This window comes from Carassius auratus, unplaced genomic scaffold (genome assembly GCF_003368295.1).
Source record: "Carassius auratus strain Wakin unplaced genomic scaffold, ASM336829v1 scaf_tig00214657, whole genome shotgun sequence".
NCBI classification, from domain to species: Eukaryota; Metazoa; Chordata; class Actinopteri; order Cypriniformes; family Cyprinidae; genus Carassius; species Carassius auratus.
The window spans coordinates 376,462-393,581 of NW_020527754.1; the positions used below are offsets into that span (position 1 = coordinate 376,462).

Here is a 17,120-nt window from a genome sequence, read left to right on the forward strand (position 1 = left end):
CAATCAGGTGCGAACATGCAATGACTGAAAGTTAAGCTCATGCTTGATTTCCTGCACATGAATACATTTCCCAATGTAACCTGCATGATAAAGAGTTTTAAAGGTTCAACGATCAGAATCTATCTAAATATTTCTCAAAAGGTGGACTGACCTCTTCCGCTTCGGCCCACAAAGCGCAAATCGTTGAAGCGGGCCACCTGGTTCTTCATTACACCTGAAGCATTCCTGAGCTCAGCTGAATAATTCTCATCATTCCCAGCCATCACTGTGACCACCGTCCCATCAGGAACCTCTCCCAGGGCCACCACCTGTGGAGAGAACAATGATGCAAGGTTTTACACTGTGCATGTGTGCATATGCAAGACATTCGGATCAGCAGCTACTTCAGACACTTCCTGTAAGTTATTTAATAGCAAAATTTCATGCAAATAATTGCATATAAATGCATATTTATGCAGACTTAATGTGGAAAGAAAATGAGCAATTATAATTATTAACGGTATTAATTAATATTATATATTAATATTAATACTAATAATAGTATATAGTATCATTATTTAAAACAAAAATATAACAGATACATTATTTTTAATGCAAAAGTGGCACGGTTGAAGGGATCAAAAAAGGTTCTGGTGAGAGGGCCTAGAAAATTATGAATTCATTTATTTAATAAATCTATATTTAGACTTTTCTTGTATGCCTATGCTGTGTGTGTGTCTATCTATCATTATAGTTATTAAACATTTTTTAAAATTAGGGTACAGATTTATTACTACAGTTGATATATTAGTCACATACATATTGCTCCCAAGGCAATATATTTGCATATCATTTTGCAACTCTATTTCATCATTACTAATCTATCTACTTATCTGGCAAATTACCCTAACAGCTACCCACACCTGCACAGGCCTGACCAAAAACACAAGCCAAGAGCAAAGATTCCGCCCCAGGCCTGAATTACACATCAAACAATGAATAATGCCAGAGCAATTTCATTCTTTCTTATTAAGTTAAACCTTTTCCAGTTAAGTCTAGTGCTATTACGAAAACACAATCTGTTCACACACTCTTATAAATAGAGTTTAAATAGTACAATGGCACGATTCAGTCCACTGACACACTAACTATCCGTGACAAATTGAAAAAATTGTACAAGACAAACACATTCAGCAGAACCGACTGAAATTCATCAAATTATAAGAGGTACTTTTTGTAAATTGAAGCTGATAGAAATGTTACTATAAATAATAATAATTACAATCTAAATATACAATCTCAATCCCTAGCATATACCACACTTCACTAAATTTAAGCAACACTTTTCATATTTTACCAGGTTAGGCTATATATTATCATGAATGCTGTTTAAATATGTTTAGAATATTAGAATATTAATTCTATTCGTATTTGTCATTGCTGCAATCAACAGTGTGCTAAAACGGCATACAAGTTTGACCTCCACAAGCTTCATATTTTTCACTTGATAAAGTTATGTTGACATAAAAACTAACACACAACAATCGGCTAAAACAATTTCCACTTACACTTAATAAATGACTACATTCATAAAGATTAAATTTAAAGCCGATTGAAAAACAAGCTCTTACCTTAAACGCAACAGGTAGCGTTTTATTACACCTCCAATGAGAAGGCAAAACCGAGCAGAGAAAGTTTGGACTGTCGGTCCGCACCAGTTCTGCGGGGTGGTCGGCGATGATCTCGGCCATGGAGCGGTTCTCTTGCGCGCGGAGTCTTGGCACCACCGCGCTGTCCTGCTGCCGCTGCTGCTGCTGTCCTGCGCTCGGGTTCACATCATTCATCTTCACCGACACCGGCGGACTGAACCTCCGGCCGGCGCTGGGATCTACGGGAATGCGCATCACAACAGTCGAAATTAGCCAAAGCCGAACGTATGTCCTCCGTTTGCGTAAACTGAGCGCCGTCAGTCCCTCTCCGCGCGCTCAGCGCTGCAGTCTGATGAGTTTGGGAAGTGCTGCGGGTTACACACACTCAAGCAGACTTCAATTGGCGCTTTGCGCGCACTCGTCATTAACTACGTTTCCTGTATTAAAAGGCGCTTAATTCACAGCCACAAGGAGAATTCGCACGGTTTGGTCAGCTATCAGAAAGGATTTTAAGACGTTATAGTTCTTTTCATAACAGATTAGACAAACCGTCTAAAAAATATTCAGAAGACATCGGTGTTTCCAACGGAACTAGAGCGCGCTGGCACGCAATCGTTTCCAGTCCGGATAAAGACTTACAGTCGGTCGGATTTCATTGTATATAAACAATAACCGTTATAAACAATAACAGTTACATTAGCATCGATAATAATAAATATAAGGTGATATTTTTTCTTTGATGTGTAGGATCAGTGAAGTTTTTCGTAATCGCGCTCCCTGGAGAGCGCAGGATCAAATTAGGCTTAAAAGGATGCAAAGATCTCAGGAGGCGAAATGTTTGCTGCTTCCAATGTGGTTGTTCTTTGAAGACAGGGATTTCTCTTTTTTGTGGTTCATATAGTTCCAGCATCATGCAATTATTACACTGATGCCACTCGAGCACGTGATGTCCTGATCACATCATACAATTTCAACTAATGTCTTTCTACAGCTACAGATCAGTGAGCATTCATATCTTCAGTCACTTTAACCTGTGAAAGTTTAAAACTGCACGGCTGTTATCACTTATAATAACTGAATGAAAAAAGGATCAATTGCCTCTTGTGGTTCTAAACAGATTAAATTACTGCATTGAGAGAAAATCATTTTTATGGTTTCCTTAAAATCGGTCACAGAAAGGACAGTATTCAATTAGGGACCTTTTTCTATGCACAGTGACAATGGAGAAATGGCATGCGCAGAAATTAAATCATACATGGTGATTACAACATGAACTTCACAAATTGTGCGTGTGTTTTCATATACTGGCCAAAGAAAAAAAAAGACTAATTTGATGTATATATATATTTTTTAATGCAGATTATATTTTGAATTTGGAAAGTACTAAATAATTTTTATCTATAGAGTGAATATTTTTTTCACCAGTTTCTGTACAGACACATACCTTAACATTGTGATTATAAAACAGAACATAAAGCTATTGAATATGTCCACTATTATAGCCCAAGAAAGACATGTTGCCCTTTTGTGACAACATGCCCCAAGAGCTGGTTATATGTTTGTCAAACTATAAGGGGTAAGTTGTACCATTAATAATATAAGATTTTTCAACCATAATTGAACAGTGAAACAATTCATTTAATAGCAAGAATAATAATAAAAATACAATAATACCAATGATACCTAAACCTTAATAATAATAATAATAATAATAATAAAAATAATAAAGTATTTGTTGTGTCCAACAAATACTATGATTATTAGATGTTTAACATTTATAATACCCTCCTATCCAAAAAGAAAGGCTTTCATAGAAACTTCAGTGTTTAACTAAAAACTGCTCATATCTCTGAGAATGATAGACTCATAGAGTGCTGGGATAATTTGAATGAGCCATAATGTCAGTATATTTTCAAAATCACAATATACATTTGCTACACACACCTCTACCTCATGAAGCACAGACTAAACAGGCTGCCACTTTAACACCTATGTTTCTTTTGACTCCATGAACAGTGTATCCATACACAACCTTCAATATTCTGGCGGTGCACATGTCAAATACTAATGCTAACTTTCCATCTCTCAGTGATACTGTAGATGGCAATCTCTCCCTCTGACTCAACAGGCTCACGGATAGTAACTGACCCAAGTCATATGCGTTGCAATATGTTTCACACATTTAAAAGCAATATCAGAATAATGGGTCCATAACTTTGATGGGAAGACAGACACAGCCAGTAAACCAAATAGGACACAAAGAAAGCGTCTAATTATTCTTGGCAGAAGCATGCAAGAGAAATCAAACTTGTTTAATCAGTGACAACAGTCAATCAAAATTTTTCCAAATGCTTGGTACCAACTTTGGCTTTAACTTATCCTAATATTTCAGTAATAAGGAAAAACATATGACTGAAATGTGAAAGATCATAAAGAAAGGTAAGAACTTCATAATGTGTCCAGGAAACACTGCCACCTTTAGATATTTGACATTTTTTGCCAATCAAAAGCAACTTGAGCTGGAAAACGGTAAAGTAGCTTAGTACCGCTCACATATGTTGTATGAAAGTCTTGCAGGGTGGCATGAGTGGGGGTGGCGGTGGTCTCATGGGTACGTTTTGAGTATCTTGTACGTGGGAGGGATAGAAACAGCTTCAGGAAGCACTGACATGCATCTGGCACATTGTGAAAAATAGTTTGAGGTATACAAGTTGCGACTGAATTACACTCAATCTCCATTTGCCCCGAGCACTGAAAATGTGTTCAAGATTGGAGGTTATTAAAGATCAATTTACAATTCATAAAAAGACAAATCTGAGTTCCAATGGTATTAAAAACACCATGTGTGCTATTCCAACAGTTTTTCCTGATTTTTGCTCAATCACTGATGTGTTTGGCCAATAAAATATACCTAATGCAAGAAAGAGATGATTTATGTTAATTCCTCACAGATGCATGCTCTCAATCAGATGCACGCGAAATTCGTGGCTATCGATGATGCAAATAAAACTTAATAAGAGAAATAAAGCAACTGTCGACATGTCCAAACACGGAGGCGTGTTAAATCATATACACAACTAGATATCAAAGAGCATTTGTCACATCTGAATCCACTTTGTCAGTACAGTATGGCCGCCATCTGCCAGCAATATCAGCGTGGAGCAGCAAACACACGTGATCCGAGTGGCCCACTGTGCCTCGAGAGCTCTACCCACTTCTTTTCGGGTATTGTGTTTGATCTCCTAATGAGCCCAGAGGAGCCCACACAGCTGGCTATGATGTGCTACAAAGACGAGGGGTTAGAAACCGTCCACCGAGCAAGAACCCGGGATTACCGCTCACTATTCTGAGCGGTTTGTCACCAGACACTCATGCTGGATTCGAACCAGCTCAAACGCTGATGATGTGATAAACCGAATGTAACCGAACCCTTATCTGCTGATGGCATGATATGCCGAGCTCTTAATGGGGTTGACAGCGTAATCCAGCGCGGGTAGCTAATCAAAAACTGTCAGTGTATTGAAAAAAGGCCAGTTTCAACACAACCAGACAAGTAGTCGTGCAAAAATAAACAACCCCCCCCCCCCCCCACCATGGTGAATTATAAGTGATGACATGGGACAAAGAAACCATTGTTGGCTGGTAATGTAAACATGAAGAGACACTGAGCTCGAGAGCTTTAATGACATCCAAATGACTCCAATTCAGATTCATACAGCCCTGGGATTATGTAACGTGCTACATGAGTGTTTTTCTCTGCTTCTTTCTCGTCCCGCATTCTTTCGACTGTTGAGAGGAAAAGTACAGCCACTTAAGTCCCTGGATCAGGGCTCCATTTCACAGTGGTGCATTTTTTGAGACACTTAATTATGGCTTTATGTGGGGAGCAATTTGATGGGGCTATGGAGGCTTCCAATTTTAAATAGTTACTTTCCATCCTTGGCACGCTTGAGGAGAACATACGTGCACTAGCGGGATGGTGATGATTCATATGCAAAATTCATAGCCTTACCTCACCAGGAAGACCTTCTCAATATCCTTTTAACCCCCAGATTTAATCTGAGCCCATAATTGCCGTTTTGTCATTGACTGGTTAGTGACATCAGCACTGCAGACAAGACCTTCAGGACTTTGGGTTGCCAGACAGCAAACTGGGCCCGTGTTATGGTTGCAGATTTCAGGAACACGATGGTTTTTTGGAAGTGCACTGTGTTCGTTATGGAAAGTGGAGTGGGCGGCCTGTGGTGGTGGTGGTGATGATGGAGAAGTGGGGGCTGGTTTTGGGGGGGGTGGTGGTGGTGGTAGCGGCAGGCTACAAAGACAATTTCCCTTTTGCTCTCATTGGCATGACTGTCTGCCGCCTCTAGCCTTCACGGAGGTCCTTAATTGAGATCACTTGCACATAAAAATAGGAACAGAAAAGGAACTTTTGCGGCTTGTGAAGGGGAAAGGGGGAATATAATTGCTGTTAATATGCGACAAAGGCTCCCATTAAAATACCCTTAACATTGAAGTCAAGTATAGGAGACAGAGGGCAATTGCTAATGTGACGGTTTGGAGATTTATCATCTTCCCTGACTTCAAGAACTGTGTAAGTGTGTGACTAGTTTTGTATCGGTTCAGTTCCCCCATGTGAATTGTGTGTGTTGAGAAACATTTCACACTGATATTCCAATTGAAGCCTTTAACTGGAATTTGTCAACAGCTAGAAATACATTGTTTGTAAATATTAAAAATATAATAATTCAATATTGAGTTTGTGTCTATTTTTACTTGCTGCATTTACGTTTTTGCATAATGAGGTAACTCAATTAGCAGTTTTCAGTTAAACTTTCTATGAAAACCATTCTCTTTGGATTGGATTGGATTGGATCGGATTTTTACATTACATAAGAACGAAACTACTATCATTTATACATTCAATAATCACAAAATACACATTTATTTTAAGATTAATATTACAAAAGAATTTAAGATATGCCAGCGGAGTGGATTTGTGGTGACTCTTTCTGCCAGTTACATAATGGAAAACAAATTAATTTGAAAAAGTAAAAAAAAAAACGGTTAATTCGCTGGGATTAAAAAAAGTACATTTTGTTTAATGCAAGTTACTCAATATTGACTTTTTTTTATCCAATTCAAAGTATTATTGCTTAAGTGGTAAAATACTGTCTTGGTTGTTTTATCACCCGAAACCTCACAAAACATTAAAATAAAACATTTACTTCCATTGAGATGCATAGGTTAGGGTTTGCATTTCCAACTGATATCTGCGGTGTAACTGAGCGAGTGTGGACTGGTGATTTATTCAGCAGAGTCTGAGGAATAATCAAGGGATCAGTCTGAAGCAGACCCTCACACCAAGCACTCCTGGACGAGGGTCGGGTATCACTTCTGTACAAGAGCATGCTTATTTTGGACCAGATTAACCTTGAGAATTCCACCTCACACTTTTCCCTTCCGCTGTGGATTGCACGGTTCTATACTTCCTCTCTGAAACGGCCTGGTTAGTTGAAAAATATTTACAGTTATTATGCCGTTCTCATGTATCCACAGTCAGTTAGTGTGCAAGGTAAAACTAATAGCAGATTTATGTGGGGGGATTTCACCTCATCCCGCAGTAGATTGAAGATGATTTATTGGCTGTATAATGCGAACTACTGATGGATTGAGTAACTGGAGGACAACCTAAACAGACAGGTATCCAGAAAGCAACTCGCAAGGGAACTTTCCCATCACCTCGCTGCTGTACAGCTCCGGCTTTATTTCACTGTTTGGATACAGGAGGGTTCATGCTCAGGTGTTTAAAATAGAAAAAGTCTGGATGAAGGAAAAAAGCAGCTGCAATGAGTTGCTTTCTCTTGAACGTAAACCTTAGGAAAGCGGTAAGATATAACCTGGCTTTATGTGCACAGCAGTGGATAAAATGAATTATTCCAGCATGTCAAAAGTTTGTGGGACCAGGTGATTTTCTTGGCTACTATTCTGATATTTCTTTTGCATAAAAATAAGGCTGCCATTGTTTGCTCGAAATTTAGTCATTCTCATGGGGGAGCAAAGCTGTCCAGCTTTCTATTCTTTCAAGACATTTCAACTATAGTTGGTCGTTCCCGGTGCTTAAGGGAAAACGGTAACACAACCCAAAAACCTAAGGAAAAAAAGTTTAGTCTTCTCAGTCTCTGACTTTCGTGAAGGTTCGTGAAGGCAACAGGCTAAATGTGATAGCAGGGAGGTAATTGAGAGAAAATGCTACTGCAAGTATAGGGTAATGATACTGCCACAATGACTTTAGGGTTTGGGAATATTTTCTTTTGGAACCAACTGCAGCCTGCAAAGATTATATTCATCCTCTTTGAACTCTCTCACCCTGTTACAGCACTGGAAGTTGATTGAATGTGTTTAAATGGCCTAAAAAAATAATCGGTTCTCAACATGCAGACATCTCTTTTTAAATCCATAGCAAGATAAATGTTTTTGTTACTTTTGCCCAATTTAATGCATTTTTATTCTGCAATAAAATATTGATTTCTTTAAAAAAAAACAAAAAAAAAAACATTTGAATGATATATATATATATATATATTTACGTCTTATAGTATTCACCATCTTTTGTCATTGTGCTTTATGGGATTAGATTCACTGTGATGGCTTCACCAAATATTAATTCTATAATAACAGATATTCTTGAGGCACCCCTGAAGATGATATACCAGTGAATGTGTTCCCATAGATTGAAATGATTCATGACTTCCGCAGCTCTTTTTTGTGTAGCTACACTGAAACTTCAGTAAATGCAAAAGCTATTTTTCCACAGCAGCCCAAATGTGTGGCACATTTTGAAATCCAACTGATATCTAATTTAGGCTATTGAACCAAACTCAGAACATTTGACTGACTTCCCAAATCCCATTGGGAGAATTTATATCATTTGTAATCGTAGCACTTTAGGAGAGGTACGCCTGTGGTTTGCCTGCGACACACCAGTGCAATCTAGACATTTTCAGAATTGAACAAAATAACTGCATTTAACTGCAGGGAGCTCAGATGTCTCAAATACACTGCATTGCTCAGTTTAACTCCTAAAAAGAGGGTCAAACAACAATAAACTGTCTAAATTATAAAAAATATACTAAGCCTTACAGCAATTGTGAATTTTTGAAATGCAATATTTATTTTCCCATTATGATACTTTATTAACATTATTAATATGAAAGGATAAACATAATTGTAATATGTTCAAAAAATTGCAAGTATTACATTGAATTAAATATGATTTTCTTTTTTAAGTTGAGTGACTGACATAGTGTTTTCTACTAAAACTAAAGATGCCGTGACTAGAAAAATAATATTACCCTTGTGAAGATCTCCACTAGACATCAAGATCTTGATCTAAATGTGCAACACATTTAAGTCTAATTAAATCAACATAAGTTACTTTGCTGGTTAAAAGCCCTGGAGGCCATCCAATTACACTAATTATATATGTTATTGTGTAAATGGCCCCAGGGCCAGACTGTTTGATCTTAATAAAACACCAATTTCACCAATCAAATGGAAATAAATCACACAACAAAACAGAAAACTGTGAAAACTTTTTGTACTTTAAAAACATTTGCCTCCTATGAACTTAACCCTCGAGGAACTATAAATCAGTGCTTCTCAACCCAACATGTGCAGGTCTGTTCTGATTGGTCTGGAGACAACAGCGGAAATAAAACACTAAATGCACATGACATGCAATGACATGACATATTCCTATTCGGTTTATTTTGTTATTTTTTTATTTAAAATTATGTAAAGTCAGAATTTTAAATTTTTGTCTAGCAATTGGTCTAGCATCTCAGAATTATTGTGAGGCCATTCTTCTTAGAAATCTCAGTTTACATGCCACAATTATGTTTTTTTTTCTGCTAAAAAAGAAAAATACTCTTCTATTTCCACTTTCTTTTTTTCTTCCCAGAATTGTGAGTTGAATATGTTGAATTTGCAAATTAATAAACCTGCAAGCTGGTTGTTAGAAATGTGCGAGTTAACAGCAAATACAACTTTATAACTTTTAACTTTTAAAACACTTTTTCATGCAATGCATATCTTACAATTTAGAGATTATATCAAGCAATTCTGAGTTTAAATCTAACAATTCTGATTGATTTCTCTTATTAGATTTTTTTTTTGTATTCTACAGCAGAAATGAGATTTCATAGCATGTAGACCCAAACACAAAAATAAATGCATACACTTAGCACTTAGCATGCCGTCACATCACCACAGGGTCATGCTGAAGGCAAATAACAGTAAAGAGCTGGCTCTGTTAGACTTGGGTTAACCGTACTGTAATTCTGAAGCCCTGAGGAGTGTACCAGTGGCAATTTGGTTGCTGTTTACCAGAGAGATAAATTCCACTGTCCCTGAAGGGCAAGGTCATGGGCAGCGCCACGCGTGGGCTGAGTGTGTACACCGGTGGTCAAGTGTAGGTTGGTATGAACATGTGGCTAGAGTGAGTTCACATATATGTGGGATTGTTTTAAGGACTATTTGAATTTGAATGACAACGGGCTCCTTTGTTTCCACAGAGGGTCTTCCAGATGCTTGTTTCTCAGTTCATTTGTGATTAAAAAAAGCTTGTGAAATTGCAAAGCAACATGATGCCAGATATCTTTATGTCTTCACACTCTTCGGCAGTCATCATTTTAATTTATTTTGTATTTTGTACTTACAACAATTACCACTTTACATACACTGTTCCCAAATTGTATTGCTTTTTAAGTTGTGATTAATTTGAAGTTTGTTGAATGAAGAATGAGAGACCAAAATATGACTAAAGAAAGCACATTCATGTATGTCAAGTATAATCTTTCCATACATATAGTGTCTTTCTTCTAAAGAAAAAAAAAAGATATAAAGAATAAAAAGACTGGCCTAAAAATACTGCTGTCATGAAAAAATGCTGTCATTCTTTCTTTGAAGTGCATTTTCTCATAGAGTGTTTCTTTTGTCACTAAGAGTTTGAAACAATAGCTGGGTTTCCATCCACATATTTTTATGCAAATTTCAGGATACTAAAATCTTGATATAAAAAAACACTTAAAGACAAATGATTAAGGAAACATTTATATATAAAAAAAATAATAATTCACTTCTCTGTTCACAAATAGTTTTTGCAATATTATGATTTTTCATTTGGTGATATGTGATCAATCCCATAAAATAAATTTCAAGAAAAAAATTAAGCAACACTGATCAGTTTATCAACTGATATTAATAAGAAATATTTCTTGAGCATCAAATCAGCATATTAGAATGATTTTTGAAAGATCATGTGAGACTGAAGACTGAATTAATGATGCTGAAACTTCAGCTTTGTATCACAGGATACAAACAGGATATATTCAAATAGAAAACGTTATTTTTAAACGGTAATATTTCACAGTAGTACAGTTTTACTGTATTTTCGATCAAATAAATGCAGTCTTGGTGAGAACAAGAGACTTCTTTTGAAAACATTTAAAAAATCTAACTGACCCCAAGTTTCTATCTACACTACAGTACATTACAAATAAGCCACTTGTGAAGTTTGATAGTTAGGATGCCCTCTGAGTAGCCAGTAGTAGGCAGTGAATCAGCTCACTACTTTGGAACAGAGCAGATGTGAAAAATAAATAAATAAATCGCACTATGCTTTAAATCCTCAAGTTTCTTGTTAAATCAGTGTTTTTGCCATTCTCTCGCCTAAAAGAACAGACATTCCATTTACCACATACACATCAAAACAACACAGAGACATGCACGCCACCAGCAAATCAACTAATGTGCTGTAATTATATGTTACCACTTTGAAGTGCCTAGTATTTGCTGCCCGTGCATATTTACCCTTACTATTCAAAGAACATTAAAGAGCATCTAAAATCAAACTCAGGAGGACACGTTGAAGTGTAAAAGACCTGTCCTGTTTGACTAAAGTTCAAAGACCTGTTTTGAAAACTTTAAAGGGCTTTCTCTCTGTATCCTGCCTGAATACGTGTTGAGTAAATTGAATTGAGAGCTAAAAAGAATATCCAGCCCCTTGCATGGAGTTCCCAGGACACTATTAGAGTGACATCAAAGGCAATTACCGAACGCAGTGCCAAGGTGTGCGCTTTCCGTCTCTCTCTCTGGCCTTTGTGCTGCATGCATATTTCATTCCGGCCTTTGTGAAAGTGTGTGTGGGCCACTGTAGGCTGAAACGCCTCCCAGAAACCTTTGTGTCCAGTGCGGGACGCAGCGCAGGTGGCATGTCAGTGATTCGAGGGGGGTTTTACAACACATTAGGGCCTTTTGTGCCGTGTGTGATTGAGCTATCGCGTTTAAACGTGTGGGAGGAAACAAGACGAGGGCGATGAAGAAGACACAAAGGCCTCCACCGAAGCAGATGGGTGGTGTCTGATCTGGCCGTTTGTCTCTTGTGACATACTACTGCTCCAGTTCTGAGGCGCAAGGTGATCCCTGCCTTTTTACTTCTTCCTGTTCGTGTCACTGAGCCACTCAGATTACAGCATTAGGCTTGTGTGGGCGTCCACAGCCAGGGCTGGTGTCACAGTGCCAACAAACTGCTCTTCAGGTGTGCAACTGATCCATTTAACACCTCTGCCCTTAAGGGGCTGTGTGGGATGGTAATTGAACCAAATTAAGAGATGGTACCTGTTGCATCGTGACGAAATATGTCCAGCCTTTGTCATTTCCGGCACTCAGTCTGTGCATATGCTGCCACCTTGACAAAAGAGATCAGTTTCATGCTCTTCAGCTGTATGACTAAGTGCATTAATCAAATTACTTCTTTCTTTTCTCTCCCAGTTTCATCTGGAGGATCAAAGGCTGGTGTCGCACAAAATAATATATCCCACCCATGTTAATCAAAATTTAACAGACATTATTTATTATTTATATAGCTAATTCATTATTTATTTACCTCTCATGTGAATCTTAGGTTTTGGACAGGTACAGTCATCACATATAATTTCAGCTCACACCAATTTCAGTGGTGTTATAAAATAAAGTCATATAATTAAAGTGCTACGCACATTTATTTATATAGCGCTTTTCATAATATCCATAATTTTAAATCATGTTGAGGACTTCTGAAATGAAAATTGATGTTACATTTGCATCTGATGTTTTCATAGACACCATTTATCTTACACTATGATAAAGCATTCGATATTATAATATTTTGGTCACAGCTCTGTCATCATTTACTCAACCTCAAGTCTTTTCAAACTTGTTACACAAAAGAAAACATGTTACATGAATGATGCTGGTGTCCAAACAACACTGGACCCCACTGACGTGATTGTATGGATAAAAATATTTGTAAATAAAGATATTTGTAAATAAATCTATGTTCCACAGAAGAAAGAACATCATACAGATTCGGAACGACATCAGTATATGATGACATTTACAATTTGGGATGAACATTCACATTAACATTGTTTTCATTGAAACCGAGTTACAGCAAAAACTCAACATTTGTAAAAAGAGAACTCAAATGTAATTGTTTTTAAACACTTTACATTGTTATAATTTACATGATTAATATGCAATATTGTAATCATAATGAGCCAATCATAACAATTAAAAGAGCACAGATTGGCATCATAACATTACCATGACATGGTAACCAGCCAATCACAGGCACCGCCTCGTGTCATGTGACTTTTCTCATTTCCAATTTTCAAATCCAAACAATGCAAAATAAATAAATAAATAAAATTAATGGACAGTGTCACTACATTTTTACAGATATATCCATCTGGCTGTGCTTGTCAAGCATTTCACTTGTATAATTGTCGCATGGAAGTAGTTATCATTTACTGAGAAATTAAGCAGATAGATAGATAGATAGATAGATAGATAGATAGATAGATAGATAGATAGATAGATAGATAGATAGATAGATAGATAGATAGATAGATAGATAGATAGATAGATAGATAGATAGATAGATAGATAGAGACTATAAGTCCTTTAATAAAAGGCACAGTGTAGACACAAAACTCTACCTGACTATTAGCGAATGAATACACCCCAAGGACCATTCAATATCTAAAAATTGCTGTCGAAATTACATGTTTGCTCGCCAGCTACAATTAAATAGCACTAAATGAATATGGCTTTGATGATATTTTAAGTTGGTCCTCTCCTTCACAGAAGCTGCAGCTCAGGGTCAGAGATTTTCCCCTCGCTTCAATTACCTATTGATGAGAGGGCTTCTCTGCTCTGGCACTGCTTTGGAAAAAGTAAGTCTGGTTTGCTTTTAAGATGTCTCAGGAATGACGGCGGGTTGTGGGATCTGAGCAGACGACACGGGCAACAGAAGCTGCCTTTTAATACTTTGTCTGATGTTGCTCACAAATTATTTGGAATTCTTGGATTCTCTGGAATGCTTATGGACTTTGAGTCCTTAGAGTCACTAAACAGACTTAGTCTCTTTCATCACTCTTAGTTTATTATTTTTTTTATTTTTTTATATGTCTCTCTTATATTATTGCTAAATGATAATAGCTACCATGGGATAATAGTCAATACAGCTCGGTTTTGATAATGAGCAACAAAATATGCCCTTGAGAAACCTAGAGAGTCTGTCTCATGCCACACATGTCGACAATTACTCCACACCCATCTGCCATTAGGCAGCGTTACAGAGAATGTTTTCTACTTAATTAAATCCAAATCTCTCAATAGTGGAGCCTGAATGAAATATAATGTGTCTGTTTGGGTCTGGATTCTTTTCTGCTGCCTCCTTCTTCATCGGTCGTGACATATATCAGCTCACACTAATGTGAACATTTTCAAACGATCTAATTTTAAATTAGTTCAAATATATAAATGTGTTTATTAATTACAATTTGCAAATATGTAAAATGCATTAAGTTAAACTGATCAACATGTGTCTCACACACACTTTAAACTTTACAGAGACCTCAGTGCTGTATGTTTAGAATAATATTAGTAACTTCAAAAATTTGCCTTTTATTTTCATCACCATATTTTTCTTATATGTTCTTCTGATCTGAACAAAATCTATAAACCAGATAACACTAAAAAGAGGTTTAAATCTGAATCACAAAGTCACAAAATTAAGTCAACAAAATGTAAAAACATATATACTATAAATAATATAAAATAATTATTACAGTACTCATGTTTTATATCTGGAGTATTTAAGAACACACACAGTAGTCATTTCTTTCATGAATGACATATAAAGCATGCAAGTCGAAGTAATTTTGAGCTACTAGACTGGACTGGTTGTCTCTAATATCACAAACAGACCATGAGGGTTCAACAGATCTGGTATCAGAATGCAATTATCCACCAAATCTAAAATGTTGCTTTAAATCAAAATATGGCTATTTTAAAATATTGCATATCACTAAACCAAGCATCTGCTGTACCTCTCTTAATAAAAACCACACTGAAATTGAACAAAGGTAGGGTATCAGGTGGGCTTTTTAAGAAATGCTCCCCATCAGCAAGTGCTAAGCTGTCCCCATCCTGTTCTCATCCTAGTCTAGTCTCACCCCTGGGAGCATGCCGAGGATCAGAGGTTAATATGCTAATAGAAGGCACTGATTGCTACAAGTGGCTCTCGGCAGAGAACAGCACGAGTGCTGAGGGAACAGACCTCGCACAGCTGTGTTTGCAAAGCAGACCTTCAGACCTGAAAACAGCTTTACAACATTTCTCTTGGAGGATTCTGCAAAAGCCATACATCAGAATGAATGGGTTCTCTTACTTTCCCTCCATGACATGAGAAAGTCATATTTCTTTATGCAAAATATAGATTTGTTCTTGCCTGTTAGTTAGTTAGTTTTTTTAAATTCTTATATACCGTTATACAGTATATATATATATATATATATATAGTACATAATACAGTATATTTTTTTCTCGGCATGGTGTCAACAAACATAAATTATAAAGAGAATATGATTTTCTGCATAGTGAGCATGATTTAAAAATAAATATAATTCTGGAGCCCTCAATGGCATAGCAATATTAATAATAATAAATTTTAATATATATATATATATATATATATATATATATATATATATATATATATATATATATATATATATATAAATGCAGGCAAGCAGACTTAGAAAGATGCATAGTAAAGAAGTTCACTATATTTTAATTCTTTTAAAAATAAGAACTTTTTAAGACTTTAAGGTGCCTTTCTCAACTGTAACACTTCTGGGCTTTCATCTAGTACACACACCCACTAACCTAACAGTCAAACCTTAACTTAGTTTCTTTTATATTAGATTTCACACCCTTGCCTTTATGATGCACATCCCAAAAGACATGCATTATGCTGTAAATTACACTCCAGCACCCAATCTTTCCTACATGGGTTCCTGCATGCAGCCAGGCTTTCCGAAGGTTGGCCTTGCAGAATATTTGTAAACATCAACACATGATTGTTGCCTCTCAAAACACAGATCCTTATAATACACTCTACGGCATGGTCAAAACCAGGGTGAAAACCTCAGGCACTTACCCCAGAAGAAGTTCTGCTGACATGGGGTCATAGAACTAAAGAGGCTGTTGGATGCCATGGTCGCCCAAATTTTGCTTCTCTGTGGTTTTCGGTGACCCTTGATGCCTCTTAGTTTGAGAGTGCGTGGTGTGCCAGGGGAAGATGCAAAAAAGGAAAAAACCACAAAAACATCCACAAAAAATGCGTTTTTGCATCAACTACTTTCATGACCACAAGTAATGACCAGTTCTGGCTTAGGAAAAAAATGCAAAAATCTATCGCCTTATTGGACAACTCAGCGCCAAGCTAGCTGCAGAGGATAGCGTACTTACTGGTTGGTGCGGTCCTCAAACCTGAAGCTGACCGGCGACAGTTAACCATTTACGTGCCGCCGTGCAAAAATCCTAAGCTGAACTTTTCTGTGGTTCTGTGGTTGCTCGGGAGGTGAGCAGAGCCTTCACACAAACCCAAAGAGGCACAAGCCTTTAAAAAATCTTTTTTCTTTCCCTCAGAACACTGTCACTGGAGAAGCAGGGTCACATGCTTGTGACATCACTGCAGTGGTGTTGGGCCAACTTTTTTCCTCCGCTGCCGTCCTCTGTTTTCCTTCTTCTGGAGACGCGTGGTTCGCCGGCTCTTCCTGGCACTGGAGAGGGAAGGGGTGGGTGTGATGCTGCTGCTCACCCCTTGTGAGTCATGAGTCTATGGAGGGGGGCGTGAATGCAGAGCGTCTCCCTCTCTGCATACAGTATGTTCACACTTCTTTCCCTCCTGCTCTTTTTCTACCTCTCCATCCTTCTTAGTCGGTTGACATGCTGCAGCCTGTCTCCACTGACCCTAAGGTGATGTGAGGAGAGCTGCTTATAATGTGGAGGTGTGCATCTCTTCTTTCAGTGTCTTACTCAGAGACACACAACATATGCCTGGCACTGTGCATCTATCTTAGTATGAGTGTGCGTGTGTGAGTA

The 17,120-nt window shown here is 37.3% G+C and overlaps 1 protein-coding gene across 2 annotated transcripts in view; it reads right to left on the reverse strand.

The window, feature by feature from the left end:
- Positions 1-16,769, reverse strand: part of LOC113092580 (runt-related transcription factor 2-like) — a 37,343-nt gene extending 20,574 nt beyond the window's left edge. The window contains exons 1-4 of one of the 2 annotated variants that reach the window (XM_026258210.1): positions 16,485-16,766; positions 16,174-16,280; positions 1,611-1,867; positions 152-308 (exon numbers count right to left, since the gene is read on the reverse strand). In XM_026258210.1, the coding sequence (XP_026113995.1) occupies positions 152-308; positions 1,611-1,867; positions 16,174-16,231 (472 nt within the window). In that variant the 5' untranslated portion in view covers positions 16,232-16,280; positions 16,485-16,766. Of the gene's footprint in view, positions 1-151; positions 309-1,610; positions 1,868-16,173 lie in introns of both variants that reach the window. The other variant, XM_026258211.1, reaches the window with a different exon arrangement.
- Between the last annotated feature and the right edge of the window lie 351 nt (positions 16,770-17,120).